We start from the raw sequence: 20,897 nt of genomic DNA on the forward strand, positions 1-20,897 counted from the left end.
AAATCATCAAAATTTTTTTTCGTGTTGCTGTTATTTTTTCTTTAGCGTTTTGGCAATATTCCAGTGACCGGTCAACTCGATAACGAAACCAAAAAGCTCATCAAACGACCACGTTGCGGTGTCGGCGATAGTAAGCAGACGTTATCATTTTCACCGGACAACTTGCATCATGGACGTATGAAGCGGTATGTGCTGCAGGGACCCAAATGGGATAAAACTGATTTAACATGGAGGTAAGTGTTGGTTTTTTAATATTTTTGAAATACTTGAAAAAGAGGAGCATAAGCTATGTCTAGAGAAAGACAGAAGACGAGTTGTCTATAGAGAGTTGTCAGAAGAGAAAGTATTTCGCTCTTAAAAAATAAGTTTTATCAACTGTTTTCTCTTAATTTAGAATCTAAATCAGAGCTGTTCAAGAGATAGAGCTCTCTCGCCAGTCTAATTAGTTTTTCTTCACAAATGAGTGTTTAAACATTATTTATTCATTTTTTGTATCAATAGTCTTTATAAATAATCCTGGACAACATTCATGTTAAATAGCGATTTAAATGAAAAGCTAATTCAAAAAAAAAAAAATGTTTTCAGTGTGGCTTGTTTCTTCGGGATACCGTAGTATTTTGTTGCTGCAAAATGGTCAGGCTTATCCCTTTATTGTTGTTTTTATAAAAACAACGTTTGTTTATTAGTGGAGAACGATGGTAATGTTTACCAGGGGGTAAGGCAGGGAATACCTAGGTTTCGGAAAGAGCCACCAATCCTCATCAGTTCCCTTGTTTTTGTCTGGGATATTCTCCCCAGAAGTTATTTTAAAAATAACTTCTATGACAAAAAACATTTTTTACCCAAGTGACGAGATCGTAAGCTCAATAGAAGAGGAACCAAAGAATTATATAAAACTAAAATTCTTTTGGAAAGTCTTCTAAATCTTACAACCGCACTTATAAACATTTTCATCTTTCTCCACTTGTTATGCTTTCGTTCAACCTGAACGAAGTAGCATAACCATGTAAGTTGGTTTTGTCTGTTACAACAAAAACCCCTTCGTCGACCGTGCCTTGTCTATCAATAGAACAGTGTGGCTTGTTTCTTCGGGATACCGTAGTATTTTGTTGCTGCAAAATGGTCAAGCTTATCCCTTTATTGTTGTTTTTATATTGAGCTTACGATCTCGTCACTTGGGTAAAAAATGTTTTTTGTCATAGAAGTTATTTTTAAAATAACTTCTGGGGAGAATATCCCAGACAAAAACAAGGCACGGTCGACGAAGGGGTTTTTGTTGTAACAGACAAAACCAACTTACATGGTTATGCTACTTCGTTCAGGTTGAAATGATTTTTAAAATGATTTTTAAAGTAAGTAAACCTTCCACAAGAGTATTCTAAACACTTAAGCTGTAGAAGTGATACGAGAAAAGGCCCGTATAAAAGCCTTTTTAAAGTATGTTGTTTATAAAAAATCTTCCAAAAGCAGAAAATCTTTTAGAAGTCCTAATTTTATATTTATGTTTTTATGCATCGAAGATCTCCAATAGAACTGGAAGGTCATTTGTGTTGCAAAAGCCTTGAATAATATTTATTTATAAGGAATATATATTAAAAGACCTTTTGTTTACAGAAACTCTTAAAAATTTTATTTTGTCCTTCAAAGGCCCTCTAAAAAAGCCTTTTGTTATTTCAAAAACGTTTACCAGATATTTTGCCCCTTCTTTTGAAAACACCTCCTTTTGAAGGTCTATTTTATGTCATTTTATAAAAAGATTTTTTTTAAGGTCTATTGTTTTTGAGCTTTAGAAGCCTTTAATGAAAATAATGTCATTTAAATAGAATAGAATAGAACGATCTTCATTCCAGAAAACAACTTTTGGGGGCCTTATTTTTTATAAAAACTTTTGGTATGAATTGAATGATCTTCTATATTATATGTAAAAGACATTTACTATGATCTACTATTTATACATATTTTGTGAGGTCTTCTCATCATCAGAGACGTATTAAAAAGTTTTTTTGTCTTCTGAAGGATAATTTGAAATGGCGTATGTCTGTAGGAAAACTTCTTAAATGCGCTCATACTATTCTAAAGAGAGAAAATGTTTCCAAATTAATTCTATAGAGGGAAAATCATTCTCTAAAAAGGATTATTTTGAAAAGGTCATACAAAGAGAATTCGGTTCAAAAGTTCAACTTAAGACTATTTAAGTATCCCATAATGAAAGCAGACCATTCGCATGGTCCTCTCAAATATCAAACTTTTTTTAAAAGAAAAATGTTCTAAAGACTTAATAAGTTTCTAATGTCTTGTGGGAAGAATACTTTGCATATGGGTTCTATAAAAACTGGTTCTTCTAGTGAGAAAAGCTCATTTTAAAGGCCAAGTACAAAAAGACTTTGCAATGTCTTTTAAGAAGAAAAAATAGAAACATAGAAAAATAGTTAGAAATTGTTTCTCAAAATCTCTTTTTTAAGCTTTAGTCCTTTTCAAGACAATTGTCCTTTCAGAAGGTGTTTTCTAATCACTAGTCTTTAAAAAGGGTTTTTTTAAAGAGAAAATATATTTTCAGTCCTTGTAATTAAAGAAACATAGTCCTTGCAAAAGCTCTTCTCTAGATAAAAGTCCTCTTAGAAGGCACCAACCTTTTCAAAAGGTTTTCTTTGTACACAGGTCCTTTAAATGGGTCTACTCTAGGCACAAGGTGTTTACAAATATATTCCTTTTGAAAAGTCTTTAGAAAAAAGATATTTTCAAAAGTCGTTTTGAGGTAGGAAATTTATGGAATTTTATTTTTTAGACAGAAGTCTTTTCAGAAGTTTCTGCCGATATAAGAGCTTTAAAAGGTTTTTCTTGTCCGGAGACCCTTACAAAGTCTTCCATAGACAAATGTACATGCAAAATGTTTGCATAATACAAAAGTAATTTCAAAAGTTCATCTACAGAAAGAAATCATTTTAAAAACATACAAAGGTATTCTATAGACGACACACCTTTCTAAATTAGTCAGAAGTCCTTTCAAGAATATTTTCTAGGCGCTAGCCATTTCAAATATTTTCTCTTCACAGAAGTCCTTTCAGAAGATATTCTCTTATCTTAAACGCAGACAGGGTCTCTCTAGATACAAGTCCTTGAAATGTGTCCTCTATCAATTTCTTTTAAAAAGTCAACAGACCGAAATCTTACCAAAAGTTATCTTAATATAAAAGTCCTACTGAATGGTATTCCTTGTACAAAAATCAATTTAAGTAGTCTGTTCAACACAAAAGTCATTTAAAGGCAGAGTTCATTTAAAAGAGTTCTCACTAGTCCAGAGACCCTTAAAATATCTCTTACCGACCGGAGGATATACTGTGGTCTTCAATAGACATGATACAGAATATTTCCGAAAGTGGAGAGATCTTTCGAAAGGTTAGAATACTTGCAAAAATATCTTTTACAGTAGAGGTTTGAAAATATCGCATTCAAAAGCCATCCTATAGGCAAAAGACCTTTTAAAAGCTCTTCTTAAGATGGAAGTCTTCTAAAAGCTCTTAAATAGGCATAAAGCTCGTTTTTAGACCGAAGATCTTTCAAAGGATGCTCTAAAATAGACGATCATGTAAAAGCTCCTCTTCAGAGGACACATGAAAACCTTCCAAAACGTTTATGCATTTTTGAACCTCTTCTACGGACAGACCATCTTTCAAAAGCTTTTCTGTTGACAGAAAATCTTTCAGGAACAATTTTATACATTGGAGAGCTTTTGAAAGCTTATCTATCGCAGAATATCTTTTAGAGGGCTACTAACCACAAACGGGCCTTTATAGGGTCCTCCGTAGATAGGAGGCCCTTTCAAACACCTTTTTACAAAGATAATACCTTTTGAACGTCTTCTTTAGAAAACGGTCTTTTAAACCTTTATTTAAAAATACGATCAAAAAAGCAGTTAAGTTCGTCGGGCCCGAAATTTCGATACTCTCCGCCTGCCTTTAAAAGGCCTTTTTATAAAGAGAATATTTTTTGAAAGGTCTTCTTTAGAAAGGCTTCTTTTAAAACTTCCTTTAAAAAATGCCAACAAAAAACAGCAAAGTTTGTAATTCCCGAAATATTTATACCCTTGGCCATTATTGAATATTTTGTATTGTCTGAGCAAAACTATTTCCATTTAAAATTACGAATTTAGGAAATACATCCTCTTGTCAAGGACTTCGTAAAAAGCAAGTGAAGTCATTATATCATCATATAGGCATTATATGGGAAGATTATTAATTACAATTATTACGAACTTATTGCAAACAATTCCTTTGAAAAATTCTATTTAAATCATTAAAATACTGAATATATACCTATCACGGACTTAACGATTTTTAACAATTCAACCAAAAAAAAATGGCCAAAATTATCAAAATTCCGAATATAGTTATTTAGTGTCGGGGAAAGTAAGCCCTCTCTAAAAAATGTTAATACAGAGATATTAGAACCTAATAACAACTCTTATATCGAATGCATGATATAATGGAGGCTATAATCCCATTCAAAAGGTCTTATATAGAAACAAGAGCACCGATATATTAAACATTTTTCTTCCTTCCAAAGAAGTTATCTTTAAAAAAACATTTGTTCCAAAAAAGCATTTTAAAGAGCTCAAACACAACTTTTTATAGTTTTTATAAATTGAAATCATATATCATACAAAAACTGACTTCATTTGTCTTACCAATTTTAAGCAGAAAGAAAATCCGTCATAACACCATCTCCCTTTTGTTTTTATAATTACCGTTAAAATAACTAACTGCATACTAATGAACAGCAAAATCTTTTCGCCTAGAAATTTTTAATGATTTATCATAAAATGGATGCAGCAGTTGTGTAGTTCAATGTAAACGTGTAGTTGTTGTTCTTGGCACCCATATTCCATCTTAAAGCGCGTTGGTTCGTTTTAAACTCCCGCACATAACGGAGTTAAGGAGTCAGTTAAGAAACCGTAATATTCTGTCGTTGCAGTGCTTTCTTTTATGCTACTTCTTTTTCTTCTCCCGTTCCCTGATGTCGTTCATATGACCCCTTGCCAAACTACTGAAGCTGTTGTTGTTTTTGTTTCTTATGTCCTGCATCCTCTAGCGTTCACAATTTACAATATTTTCAATTAATTCAAATGTCAAACGGAGCGTAACGTGTTAATTGTAATTTTTATTGCACAGTTTTCCATAAAAAAAAAAAAAACAAACAAGAAAATCTGAATTAATTTCCATCCATCGCTGCAGATGGATGGATGGGCGGACAAAAATGTATGGATGGATGGCAAACATGTTAATGAGAACTATGAAAGTAAACTATCATCAGGGGTGATAGTCAAGAGTTAACAAAAAAATGAGAATATAATAACAGGAGGAACAAGTCGAAACAAGCTGGGGGAAAGTTGTAAGCAATATTCTCCGGATGACGCAAAGATGTCAGCAACGACTAGGGAAATTAGTGTATATCGCCGCTTGCATTTGTCCTGCATGACATTCAGAAAGTTGAAGTTCCTTTGGCTGTTGTGTTTTGCTCATATTTTTTGTATGCAACACAAGCGAACATTCATGCATTCAAAAATGTGCGTGTTATTCTCTTAGCTAATATAAGGAGGAAGCGGCAAGAAGTAATTTTCCATTGCATAAGACATCATGTTGGTAGCTCTTGCTGGTGCAATACGATTAATTCGGTAATGACGAATTGTGAAAACACTCCATTGATATTAAAAATCCTCACATTGACTCTTTAGAGTAGCCAGTAAAGGTTGCCACTTGACTAACATTGTAGTATTAATTTTTATCTTGTCAGCCTAAAAGTATGCTCATGTTTATGCATTGACTAAGAAGTCAGTATTACTAACGCAGCGTTTTTTATAATACAATAACATTACAAATGCAGACTTCAAAAAATTTTAAAACTCTTTTATCCTGCTTAATGAGAGGATAAAAGAACTAAAACAATAAATTAGTTAAAAATCTTATGTCAGGAATTTTATACCATTTTGAAAAGGAAACTGAGTTTACATTAGGCACCACATTATAGAACAGGGCAAGGCAGAGAGCCTCAAAAAATTTTTGTGATTGTATGTGTTTTGAAAAAACAAAATATTGCAAGTGTTTTTTTTTTGCCTCTCTTTACAGAGTGAGAAATAATTTGTTATCTTTAAATTTTCAATTTAAAATTTTCTGTTTTCAAAACAACTTCGTTTGTAAAAAATTAATATTTTGACAGACAATTCGAAGATATATTTGCAGAATTATTTCAATTATGATTCATTTTAAAATTTTATATAATTTTGATGTTATTTGTGTTTAATAATTTCGGACATAACATGCTAACCATCTAAGTAATACCGATTTCCACAGGCTGACATACGCAAATAGTCGTAGAATTTTACTCTGATTTTACTCAAAAACTCATATCCTGTGTTGGCTCCTAAACGATTATTTCTGTGAATTAATAACAGAATGATAAACATCGCATCTTGCTATTTTTCCTAAAATTGACTAAGACTGTACATGACATTTCATAGAAATCGGGGGATATGAAAATATCTACTACATTAGAAGGACAATTAATTTGTCGGTCAAGACGAAATGAATTCCCTCTTTATACAAATTCTGTCAAAAATAAATCAATCAAGTATATAAATCTTAATAGTTGTAATTTTTATAATTTCGGAAATATTTGTTTCAAATATGTAGTAAGATATATTTATGTGCTCCAATATTTCATACGGTGTATTCATAAAAATATCCGACAGCAACTTCCTCATTGACTGCTCGAACAAAACTAAATAATCTCCCAAAACCAATTTGACAGAAAATTCAAAACAAATAATTTTTTACAATTGTGTTGGTGAACACACAGATATCCCAAGGGATACTCTTTGCCTAGCCTTGTTATAGAATATCCACTATTGGACACATAGTGTATATTCACTATTGGACACATGTTTTAGCATTATTTCCCTTTTTGAATATACCCTATTTCTTTTAGAGAATATATTGCAAAGTTCTTTGCTTAAATACATTGGTTTCGATAAATATTATTTTTTATTTACCCTCCAGCATACATAGTATGTAGGGTATATTAAGTTCGTCATACCGTTTTTAACTTATCGAAATCATAATTTTAGACCGAACAAAGTATATATATTCTTTGTCAGCGTAAAATTCTAAGATGATTCCTGTCCGTCTGTTGTAATCACGCTAGTGTCAAAACGAATTAAGATAGGAAGATAAAATTTTGCACAGATCAGTCTTTTGTGTGCAGGCAGGTCAAGTTCGAAGATGGGTCCACGATATCAAATGACCCCCACGATATCAGATGGCCCCCATATAACGGTACCCCCGGTATTTTGATGATTTTAACCACATTTTTCAATAAAATTGTCTGAAATTCTACACAAGGAGTTCTTCGAAACTACTTTAACCCCTGAAAAAGAATTGTTTATATAGGTCTACGATCTCGTATATTCCCCATATAACTGAACCTCCGATATTCGGTATTTCGATGATTTTAGCCACTTTTTAAATGGAATTGTCTGAAATTCTACACAAGAAGATCTCTGTGAGTATTTTACCCCCTGAAAGGGAATTTTCTATATAGGTCCACGATATCGTATAGCCCCCATAGAATGGTACCTCCTAGATATTCGGTATTTTGATGATTTTAGCCACATATATCAATGAAACAGTCTGAAAATCCACACAAGGAGTTCTCTCTGAGCATTTTACCCCCTGGAAGAGAATTGTTATAATACAACGCTACCCCGAGATTTTCGGAGTAATAAAAATGATTTTCATTCATAATTTTAAATTAAAAATAAATGTAATAATTATGATCTTTAAATATATCAAAAGAATTCCTTCTTTATTTAAATATGTTATCTGGAACAGGTAGTTTTAATTTTCGTTTTTTTTCGGAGACTATCCGGAGTCGGCGTCGTAGTCGTCGAGAAATTGGCTGGAGTTAGAGGCTAATCAATAATGGCTCGTGGCCGCAGCAATACTTTCACGCTTTCAACAGATTTTTTGCAATTTTTATATTTTAAGTTACTGATCCTCACCATATACATATCCACCTTTTTGCATAACAACCGTATAAAGATACTGCTTGATATTTGGTATATTGAAGTTTTATACCTCATTCTCCTGCCGAACTGTCTGTACTTTCGCATTTCTAATTCTTAGAGACTACAAGTTCCCATTATAAGAAGAAAAATATGAGGGTAGGTTAAATAAATACCCTCTACTCTAAACCGCAAGTACCATGCCTATATCGAAAAAAATTGAAATAGAATCATCGAAATATTTTGATATGGAAACCGTCGACTAATAGGGACAATGTTTCGACACCGGTTGTTGAACCCATTGTAAACTACATATACCAAATTTAACAAAAATCCGATAGAAAATAAATCAGAATATTTGAATGTGTATGTACACAATGTTCTGCTACAGGAGCTGGAATTCATTACGAACTATAAATGCAAATTTTTAGAAAAATCCGTGAAGAAAATGTGACTAAAACCATCAAAATACCGAATATCGGGAGTTACCGTTATATGGGTGTCTATACCAAAACGTGGACCGATATATCTTATATTCAATACCAAACATTATTTTCAATACCACATTATACACACTTGTGCCAAATGCCAGATCTACATCAATTAATGTAGGCTGTAACGTGATTTCAACACACAAACGGACCAACCGACGGACACACAGACAGAAGAACAGAAAAAAATACGACTTAGAATTGTATGCCGATTTCATGGATCTACGACGAATATTACAAATGAAATGGCAGATTTAGTATACCCTCCTTTCCATGGTGGATGGTATAATAATATAAAAGAGAATAAATGCTACAATTTTAATAAATGCCACAAAATTTAAAATGTGTTTTCATTCAAAAATTTTACAAGCGTACAGAAAAATAAGTTTTACAAAAATAGGCTGTTATAATTTTGCCCTTCTCTTCATATCGTCATACAAAAAACTGAGCCTGAATCCGATTTCGACAAATGTAGGCAGATGTATTTCTAGCATATGAAATCAGAATTAACTAGTTTTAGTTTTATTGTTTTTTTTTTTTTTTTTTTTTTTTTTAATTAGAAATATTTCTTTAATAAAATATATTCGCTGTAATATTATACAGAAATCGCTACGTTGTACATCACTGTTCCCATCCGTAAACAACAAAGCTTTTTACCGGTAAAATGTTTGAGTAGCAAATTGTCATAAGATGTAGCATACCTTCAGGCGCGCTTAATAGAAGGCCAATTATTTAAATAGGGATGCCAAATATTGATTTAATTTTTACTACATTTTGTTTATGAAAAGAAAAGTGCAAAAATTAAAAAATATTTTCACCTTCATGAGATAAACTAGTAAGTACTCTACATATTGGAAGAAATTACCCTCGGTTTGTAAGGAAGTTGCTAAGGTTTTTATTATAATTTATTGTTTCATATTCCTTGAAGTTGTTGTTCTCTTCTAAAAAGTGATGTCTTTTTATACCCTTCACCATACTATGGAGGGTATACTAACTTTGTCATTCCGTTTGTAACTCCTCCAAATACTCATGTCAGCCCCAACAAAGTATATATATTCTTGATCAGCGTAAAATTCTAAGTCGATTTAGCGATGTCCGTCTGTCTGTTTGTCTGTCCTTCTGTCTCTTGTAATCACGCTATCTTTCAAACCAAATGAGACAGAAGGCTAAAATTTTGCACACATGTTTATTTTACCAATAGGCAGGTTAAGTTCGTAAGTGGGCCATGTAGGTCCACGTTTTCATATAGCCCCCATATAACTGTACCTCCGGATATTCGGTATTTTGATGGTTTTAGCGACATTGTTCACCGGAATTGTTCGAAAATTGGTGTTTGAAGATCGTGTTAGATACTACAGCCTTTGACAGAAAATCTTCTGTGCAGGTCCACGTTTTCATATAGCCCCCATAATTATATTGGCACCTCCCTATATTAAGCATTTTGATGATTTTAGCGACATTACTCACCGGAGTAGTTTCAAATTACGTATTTAGAGTTCGTAATGGGAACTATGACAGAAATTTGTCTATGTAGGTCCAGGTCTTTGTATAGATCCTGTATATCAGTACCTCTTTATATTCGGTATTTTCACGATTTTAGGTACAATACTCACAGAAATTGTTTGAGATGTCGTATTTGAAGTTCGTAATGACAGAAAATTTTCAATGCAGGTCCAGTTCTTCACAGAGCTCCGATATAACGATACCTCCCTATATACGGTATTTTGATGATTTTAGCTACATTATTCACCGCTTATTTCAAGTTTTGAAAGACAAAGCCTATATAGGTCCACGTCGTGTAGACTCCAATATAACGGCTGTACTCGGTATTTTTAAGATTTTAACAGAATTTTTAACGGATTTTATTTTTTGAAAAGGTCCAAATTCGTTCCAAATGTTGGAGGGTATTCAAAGTTCGGCCAAACTTACTGCTTTTTAACTTGTTTTTATTTGCATAGTTTATGGATACATGTAGTTGCATAGTATTAAGGTATTTGCTTCCGATACAACCTTATAAACAAAAACCGTTTGAACATCCCAGCTTTACTTCATACCATAAGCACTTTACATCTGCTGAGATTTTTTCCCAGTTTAAGCTATTCAGCTCATATACCCGGAGAGCGTTTGTTCTTTTTGTTGCGTTCATTCGATTCGTTCTAAGTGTTGTTGCCGCTGTTGTTGTTGTTTTCTACTTGGCCCTGCATTTTTAAATAGTGATGACTACTGGTCCAACAAATGTCCATGTCGACAGCCATGTTTCGAAGTTCATTAAACACTTTGCGCCAAATTGAATTTTATGTTTTTTTTTTTAGTGTTAAACGGAATTGCAATTTACTTGCCACCCATTGGCGGGCCAACCTATCCCTGGGGCCATAGAGAAATACCAAACGGGAGAGAGAGAGGGCGTTGAGATGGCAGGAGAGTATGTTGTAGTTACGACGAGTTCAAAATTAGTATTTTATGCAAATTGCATAATTAAGCATAAAAATATTGTTGTACGTTTGGTTGATTTTATTTTTACGCCGCGGCACTTCTTTCCACAACACTTTCTCCCTAACCCCCCCTTTTTGACCCTCCTTTGTGTACAGGATTCGTGATGATGTTTCCTTTTTTTCTCCTCTTTCAATTTCTTTGCCTCGTTTAAATAAATATCCTTTCAATTGAAAGGATGGACGAATGGATGGATAGCAGTGATTTCATTTTATCAAGCTTTCCTTACTCATGTTCGTATGTGTGTGTGTGCGTTTCCTTCCCCTTTTGTCGTCAACAAAACAATTAAAATATTTGTTGCTATTCCGTTTCGGTTTCTGGCTACGTCGACGACGACAAACGACTACTCACTGCGGTGTCTGTTGATGTCTAAATAAACATCAACAAATATCGTTTTCATGCTTCATTTAATTTAAAGCTCAGCGTTTAAATTGATAGCGTGATTACGTAGATGCTGTGTGACCGAACGACCATTCACGTTTCTGTGAGTTCATAAAACTATTTACATATTGTTTAATATCCGACACATAATTAAATGCCAATAGAATGTAAATATTTTAAATGCGAATATAAAAAAGTGATATTTTTTGTGTGTGTGAGAAATAAATAATGAATAGAATGATATCGATTTCACAAAGCTTTACAAAAAAAAAAAAAAAAAAAAAAAAAAAAAAAACAAATCAATAAATTTGAAGGTATTATGTCGTTGGGTATTTGTTTAAAAACGAAAACGAGAGGGACTTAAAAATAGTTCCTTCTGGGGATCTGAAAAGAATCATATTCTGAAAAATTTGGGGAAATCAAATCAAGTTTGATGCAAGCTCTTATGCAGGGTGAGACAAAAGACCGCAACAAAGTCAAGCGCCATAATGTTTACATTTGCTCTTTTTAATTTTATTGAATGAAAGCAAAAAATGTCGCAAATAGCATCAAATTTTAGAATAAGTTTAGATTTGTTCGAATTGGTCAAGTTGGGCAAGAATTATAGTCTTCAAACGGTCAATTAAACCGTCTCACGCTGCCCGAATGTTGCTCTGCGGTATTTTGGCCCATTCCCGGCGAAGCGCTTGCTTGAGGTGATCAACACTTTGGTATTTTTTAGTGCCAACCTGGTATCCGGAGATTTTGGTGGCCATTGTGCGCTGGAAATTTTGTAACCATTCTTGGGTGGCGCGTGCTGAGTCCTATTGGAATGTACAAGGTCTGCGGCCAAAATGTTTGCATGCCCAAGGATTTAATACACCCTCCAGAATATTTTCTCGATAATATTCGCCATTTATTCTGATGTCACGGTCGATTATTACGAACTGAGAGCGACCATCGGCTGTTATGGCGGCCCACACCATCACCAAGAGGAGGTCATCTTTATAAAAGGGCTACAACCAAACGTGGACCGACATAGATAATATTTCGCATGAAGGATTTCTAGTTCCAAATACGAAAATTTTCCAAAATGAGTGAAAATCGTAAGAAATTTAAATTAAAAGGCAGCAGGAGGAAGGAGGAAGGAACTTGGGAAATTTCCAAAAAAAAAATCCGCTCAAAGGAAACTCGTTTATAGGGCTTTTCGAAGATGTGGTCCTGCTAAGTAATTTTAATATGCTGTATACCGAATAAGGTAAGTACCGTTATAAGTAGGCGAAATGAAGACGTGGACCTACAGGCGAATTTTCCGTCACAGGTTGTAGTGCCCATTACGAGTTTCAAATACCACTAAAAGGAAACTCGTTTATAGGGCTTTTAGAAGATGTGGTCCTGCATAAGTAATTTTTAATAGGCTGTAGTACCCTTCTGGTGAATAATGTCGGTAAAATCATCAAAATACCAAATAAAGGGAGGTACCATTATAAGTGGGATAAATGAAGACGTGGCATAGGCAATTTTCCGTCATATGTTGTAGTATCCATTACGAGTTACAAATACGAAATTTTAAACAATTCCGGTGAACAATGTTCCTTTAATCATCAAAATACCGAATATCGGGAGGTATCATTATATGGAGCTATACGAAGGCGCGCATTTTTTCGTCATAGGATGTAGTACCCATTACGAACTTTAAATAGAAATTTCAAACAATTCCGGTAAAAATGTCGTTAGAATTATCAAAATACCGAATATCGGGAGTACTGTTGTTTGGGGCCTATACGATATCGTGGACCTATATAGAAAATTCTCTTCCAAGAAGGAACTCCTTGTGTGGATTTTCAGACAATTCCATTGAAAAATGTGGCTGAAATCATGGCTAAAATACCAGGAGTTACCATTATATGAGGGATTTACGATGTCGTAGACCTATATCGATACTCTTTAAGGGGGTAAAGTACTCTCAAAGAACTTCTTGTGTAGAATTTCAGACAATTCCATTGAAAAATATTGCTAAATACCGAACGGTACCCCCCGTTATAAGAGGGCTATACGATATCATGGACCGATATAGCTCACCTTCGAAGTCGACCTGCCTGCAGACAAAAGCGTGATTGCAACAGATGGACGAAGTGATATGGCTAAATCGTCTTAGAATTGACGCTGATCCAGAACATATATACTATGTTAACTCTAAAATTATTATTTCGATGAGTTACAATCGGAATGACGAACTTAATATACCCTCCATACTATATATGGTGGAGGATATACAAATTGGCAGATGTAATTCAAACTTCTCTACCAAATTTCAAAGCTCTATAGCATACTTTGCTAATCATAGCACAAAACATTGGGTTTCCTTTGTGTGTGGTTACCACTTTAAAGCTCTCAAATAGTTGGCCTCAGAACTCAAAACTATTTTCGGTCTTTGATCTACAAATCTTGTACTACCAAAAGCACTTGTAATTTCCAAATTCACAGTGGCATATAAATTAAAATTCCAACACAATTATAGTGCACATTTCCAAAATTACCTCCATATCTCTTTTCCAGATACCAGAGGACCTGAATATCAAATTTAAGAATTCCAGCCCTATTCCTTCACCCAATACAAAATTTAGTACTATTTATGACTTTTCTTACAAATATAGTTCGCATTTCCAAACCTCTCAAACACATATACCATCAGTAATTTAATCTATGCCTTCAAAAAATACCAAACATGGTACCATTCAGTACTCTTCGTCCAATTATACACACATTTCCGAAATCGCCTCCATGAACAGTGAGCCTAAACATGAACAGTGAGCCTAATACCAAATATCAGATTTCAAGCACTATATGTTAACCAAATACCAAATTGTACCAAATATAGTACCGTTTAGTACTTTTCATGCACTTGTAGTACACATTTCCAAAACCACCACTTTATCATAAGCCAACTACCAACAGGGACCACAATAGAAAATCTCAAAATTTCAGCTTCATCCGTTCACCCTAAACCTAACAGTTCCGAAATTTAGTACCATTTAGTAAAGTTGGTACACTTAGTACACATTTCCCAATCCACTTTTATATATAACTAAAAACTGCTTTCCATCCTTGGTTCTCATATTAAATTTCAAGTTTTTATCTCTATTCTTTCACATAATACCAAATGGTACAATTTTCGAAGTTTAGTAAATTTTGGAACTTTTCGTAAGCTTAAAATTCGGATTCTCAAAAAACCTTTGGTAAAACTATTTTGCCTTTCATCAGTGACTCTCATTACAAATTTCAGAATTCTAGTTCATTCGTTCGTGCAATACAAAGCATTCCATTTTTAGTAGAATTTAGTACTTTTCGTACCCTTTTAGTGTGAACCTAAAATCCAGTCTTATATAGGGGGGCTATACGAAGACCTGGACCTGCATAGGCAATTTTCTCTCATAGGTTGTAGCACTAAAAACGAAGATTGATACAATTCCGGTGAATAATGTCGCAAAATACCGAATATAGAAAGTGGCGTTATATAGGGGCTATATCAAAACGTGGACATACAAAGGCAATTTTATGTCACAGACGGTAGAATCCATTAGCAACTTTAAGTAGGAAATTTGAAACAATTCCGGAGAAAAATATAGCTAAAATCATCATTGTGCCGAATATAGGTGTGTACCGTTATATGGGGGCTATGCGAAGATGAGGACCTATATCGCACATTATCAATACCAAAAGTCCTGCGAAACCTCTAACATCTCTGAGTATAATGATACAGGCCTACGTCATTTCGTTCGGAAGCGAGAGTGATGTTCACAGACGGACAGACTGACGGACGGACATCGCTAAATCGACATAGAATTTTATACTGATCAAGAATATATATAATTTGTGGGGTCTTTGTGTAAAAACGGAATATGTATGAAAAAGTGAAGAGAGGGTCTGTAAATCTGTAACTGGGATTTCTAGAGCATTAGGTTTTATGGAAGTTCCATATGACGTTTTTTTATGTTCTATCTTTATAATTGTTCGGTCTCATAGTTGTATATCTTTGCTTTCCTTACTTAAGTCTAATTTCTATATACAATATCCAAAAAGTCCTCTGGTTGGAAGCTTCATTCATTTAAAATGATTTTTCTCCAACAAATTGTGATTTCAACATTTTGTCTCTTCGTAATTAGTTATCTCCAATTAAATGTTTTTTTCCCTCTCTCCACAATCTACCCCTCACATTGTTACCAGATTACACAAATATCACAGGTTGCTTCAATTCTTACCTCCTCCCAACCCTCATAAAACCATTACTAATTTCCTTTATTGCCACCACAACCCCAAAATTGCGTAAACAAATAAAAATTTATGATGACCACAGAGACAAACAACTTAATTTCTTTGAACTATTTTATGTTTTAGCAGAAGCAGCAGCAGCAGCAGCACAAAAAAGTTAATTTTACTATGAAAACTCTTAATTTAATTACAAGCAAACATTCTCAGGCGTTGCTACATACGTACATACAAACTTATATGAAGTGAACAAGAACAAGCTAACTAGTTTTTCCTCAAAAATGAAGTGAAAAAAGAAAAACAAACTGGGGAGGTATTATCTGGGAAAATTTTGTAGCTCTTCTCTAGTGGTGCAGCATATTAATTTTATGGTTTCTTTAACACTTCTTTGTTGAGTTTTGGCAATTATCTAATTGGAATTTTATAGTGAATGGGACAAAAAGTAAATAAAATGGCAAATAGTACAATGAGTGGACGAGAAATTAGAGAGGAGTTGTGATTGGGATAATTTTGATAATTTCGAAGTATTTTTTAAATATCTAGTAAAAAATTGGTTAGCACATATGTCACTTATGCATTTTTAATAGTGTATTACCAGTCAACTAAAAAATAATGGGTTATTCCTAATAATATTACAATAGTTTTTTATAACTTCCACCATAGTATGGAGGGCATATTAGGTTTGTCAGCTTGAAATATAAGGTTCAGACCCAACAAAGTATATATATTTTTGATCAGCATAGAATTCTATGTCGATTTAGCGATGTCCGAAATGAACGAAATGAAGTAGATTGATACAATTTTACTCAAATGTCTGAAAGATCTGCAGGATTTTTGGTGCTGAAACTGGGATATATAGGTACAAGTTTTCGTAAAGCCCTCATATAACTATACCGACAGATTTAAGGGTTTTTTGAGTTAAAATTGTAATTCATATACAAGCAACTTCCTTGCTAAGAACTGTCAAAGTTTTGATACAATCCCTATATAACTATTCCTCCAGACATTCGGTATTTTGATGATTTGTGTCACACTTTGCACAAGAAATTTTTCAAATTTGGAATTTGAAGTGCCTAATGGCTACTACATCCAATGACAGAAAATTGTCCATACATGTCCGACGGCATTGTTTAAAATTTTGTATTGTAAATTCGTAATAGATACCAAAGCCTATGACAGAAAATTACATATGCTGATCCATGTCTTCGTATAGGTCCCATATAATGGCACCTCCCTATATTTGATATTTTGATAAGTATAGGCATATTATTTACCGGAATTGTATCAAATTTCATATTGTAACTTCGTGATGGGTGCTACAGCCGATCACCGAAAATTGTCTATGGAGGACCAGGTCTTCGTATAGCCCTCATATAACAGTAACTCCCTATATTCGTAATTTTTTTCATTATTCGCCGTATTTTATTCAAGTTACGTATTTGAATACCACCATTTTTTGCAAATGGTGGAGGTCGTTCAAAGCCGAAATTACTTGTTTTTCACTTATTTGCCTTCCCAAGAAGTGAACGTCCCTCTTAAAAGTGTTAGGTGGCTGGTTCAAATTTCCGTGTCGGCCTTCTCTGGAAGCTAATTGGCTATACAGTTCCACGTTTTCGTTTAGCTTCCATGTGTACCACCCTATATTCGGTACTTTATTATTTTTTTTGCAATTCGAAATTTTGCTTCCAAATGATGGATAGTACAAAAACTTTTGTCCGGCCTTAGTTGCTTTTTATACCCTCTGCCATATGTCTATAGATGATATACATCATTTGATACGGCCAAAACGTGCCTCATCGAAATAAAGGTTTAAGACCCCAGCTCCCTTTGGACCAAATCTGCTTCAGGATATAACTCTCGAAGGGAGTAGCCGATTTGGTCCATACTTTGCACACCGTAATTTAATTATCAAACTTAGCTCGAGTTTGGAGATGAACAATTTCGGTCCACCCCCACAAAAGTTCGATGTCCGTCCGTATGTCTATAATGCTGGTGTGCAAGATAACCCTGGGAGGGAGTGTCCGATTTGGTCCAAATTTGGTTCATCGTAATATAATTATTAAACTTAGGTCGAATTCGGAGATGTGTAATATCGGACCACTCCTTCTGGTACCAACCCCACGGAAAGAGAAATGACAATCCGATTTTGCTCCAACCTTGCAATTAGTAATTTTTGCATCAGTGCTAGGTTAGACAATATCGGTCCACTCCATTAAGTACCTCCCCACCAAGGGTCAAATTTTGAATAATTATAACGCTTATAAAATTTGATGCAAGAATCCGATTGTCTGGATTGAAGATGGAATATATACGTCAGTCCCTTCTGGTACGTCCCCCACCAAGGAAAAAAAAATTGAATATTTATGAAGCTCATAACACACGAAATTTACGCCCGATTCCATTTAGATTTGGAACATCTCAATATTTCCACCAACACAAGATCTGTTATAAAGATGGTAAAGATAGGAGTATTCCTTCTGGCTCAAAGGCTCAAAGTTTTGAATAACCAAAACGATTGCAAAATCCTAAATAAGCATCCGGTTCTCTTCGTATTTCACACATCCCGTTTTTTCTACTAACACAAGATATGCTGTAAAGATGGGATATATCGGCCTACTCCTTCTGGTATATCCCCCAAAAAAGGTCAGTTTTACAAATCCTAATATTTGCATCACTGCCAGGTTAGGTGCGAAAATAGACATTATCGGTCCACTACATCAAGTACCTTCCTCACATAGGCTAAAATATATATTTATAACTTTTAAAAAATGTGTATGTAAGACTTCGATGGTCTTTAAATTACACACATCATGAAGATGGAATATATCAGACCCCAGAAAGGGTCAAATTTTTGAATATCCATGAAGCTCATACAACGCGAAATTAACATCCGATTCCATTCAGATTTGGTACATCTCAATATTTCTATCAACACAATCATTGGACCATTATTTCTGCTACCTCCCCCACAAAAGGGTCAACGTTTTTAACAACCAAAACGATTATAAAATCCGAAGTATGCATTCAGTTATCTACATATTTCACACATCCCATTATTTCTACTATCACAAAATATATTGTGAACTTGGGATATATCAGTCCACTCCTTTAGATACCTCCTCCTCAAAGTGTGAAAATTTTAAATATCCATGAAGCTCATAAATCACGAAATTAACATCCGATTCCATTCAGATTTGGTACATCTCAATATTTCCATAAACTCAAGATCTGTTATAAAAATGGTAGAGATCAGACCATTTCTTTTTGTACCTGCCCACATAGGGTTGAAGATTATGAAAAATAAAAGGCTCAAAGAAATCGAAATAAGCATCAAAGTCTCTTCATATTTCACACATACAAACATTTTTGCTGGCACAAAATCGTTTGTGAAGCTGATGTATATCTGCGAACACCTTCTGGTACCTCACCCTCAAAGGGTCACAATTTTCAATACTTATTTCGTCATAGCTTGAGAAACAAGTCAGCGATTTTTTATAACTTGCTATATCTAAATATTTCTCTTAATCAGAACACGAGATGAATATGAAATTTATGATTTCGCATAAATTTGGATATAAAAGTTTGATTTTCTTTTAATTTTGCCCACACCACAATTTTTTCTGTATTAGATGGAGTGGGAAAATGGAATACTTCGGTCGACTATATCTGGAACCTCACACACATTTTGACATGTTCTAAAAATTATCACATATCTCATCTAAAGTGAAGGAAGTAGCCAATATAGTCCAAACATGGCACGTCACAATATTTATATCATATTTATTTAGGTTCGATACGAAATTGACAATATTGGCACATTCCTTCATAACAGAAGTCAAAATTTGTTTAAATAATCGAACGTTGGCTGAGGGTATACGTCTGTCGGCAAAAACGACTAATACTTTTTTATTTTTTTTTTAGCTCAAGATTTTTTAATGATTTGGGGGGATGAAATATCCATATTTCACATTTCAGTATTTGTAACAGATTTTTTCCAAGACCTTGAAATTTAAAACGGCTGATTTTACATGGTTTCAAAAAGTAGAGGGTACAAAAAATTTGATCCTGGCAACCTTAACACCACTTTTATTTACTATTTCCCATATTTCCAATATACCAAAGAACAACAACCATTCATTCATCATGGCATTTCATAAAATGGTCACATAATTTACCACATGCTATGTAGCAATTTTGTCGCATAATTTTCTTTCAATTTACTTGTTAAGGGCCATAATACAAAAAGCTCGGAGAGAAAGAAATACAACGAAGAACTATAATATTGACGACGTCGACAACAACAACAGCGACCACTACGCACAGAAGATAAGAGATGTGGAAAAAAGAAACCAGCCTCTAGGGTGGTTGCTGGGTAGCTCGTCCTTAGCATTGTTTATCATGCAGCGTATAGAACAATTATGCGTCATTGAAATTGCATTAGGGCGCCTGTGTGGCGACAGGATATGAGACTGTAAAGTAACACCGCTCAGCACTTGGTCGGCACAAGGGCATACCAATATGCTGCTCTAAGTGTAATAGACCCCCACCATTCGGCAGCAGGGCAATAGTGGCAACATCAACATGACTATAATCTAACTACGTTTCTAATGGAAGCCGTCGTCGGCAGACGCAGGCGGAGAGTGCTGACTCTATAATGCGATTTACTTTGAGAAGGTTGGCCAACTGACGGATATTGATTTTTTTTCTTTTTTTCCCATCCAATTCTTTTTCAAAAGAACTATTTTATGTGCAAAGTTTGGAACAAAAGGGAAGTGGTTGTTGTGATTTTGGAATTACTGTGAGTTATTTTGGGCGATGGCAGACACATGAGTAAATCAATGGAGGTTTTATTGGGCGGTAACTGCATAATTGCTAATATATAAATTTGAAATCATATTGACCCTGGGTGTTTATTTTATTTGTATTTAATTAAGTTTTTATTGCATTTACGCCTGTAAACAACGTTTTTAGATGATTTAAAAAATAGAAAAATCTTTTTGCATTCTTTTTTCATATATCATCTAATACAGATAAAACAAGTAAGCAAAGACTATAGTCGTGCGGGGCCGACCATGTGATACCCCACAACACTACAATTTCTTCGAAGTTCCTTTCATATCCATATCCTATATATACCCTGCTCAGAGGTTGCCCTTAGGTTTTTGACCGGAGAATTTTGCCAATATTTACACACTCCGTAGTGTTGTTAAGAATTCAAAATAATTGCACAC

At 34.2% G+C, this 20,897-nt stretch overlaps 1 protein-coding gene across 1 annotated transcript in view; it reads left to right on the forward strand.

Annotated features, from left to right (window-relative positions):
- LOC101889820 (matrix metalloproteinase-2) overlaps positions 1–237 on the forward strand; it is a 146,878-nt gene extending 146,641 nt beyond the window's left edge. Inside the window, exon 3 of the mRNA XM_005185243.4 lies at positions 46–237. Within this exon, the coding sequence (XP_005185300.1) occupies positions 46–237 (192 nt within the window). The remainder of the gene's footprint in view (positions 1–45) is intronic.
- The last annotated feature ends 20,660 nt before the right edge of the window (positions 238–20,897 follow it).

The sequence above is a fragment of the Musca domestica genome, unplaced genomic scaffold (genome assembly GCF_030504385.1).
Source record: "Musca domestica strain aabys unplaced genomic scaffold, Musca_domestica.polishedcontigs.V.1.1 50, whole genome shotgun sequence".
NCBI lineage: Eukaryota > Metazoa > Arthropoda > Insecta > Diptera > Muscidae > Musca > Musca domestica.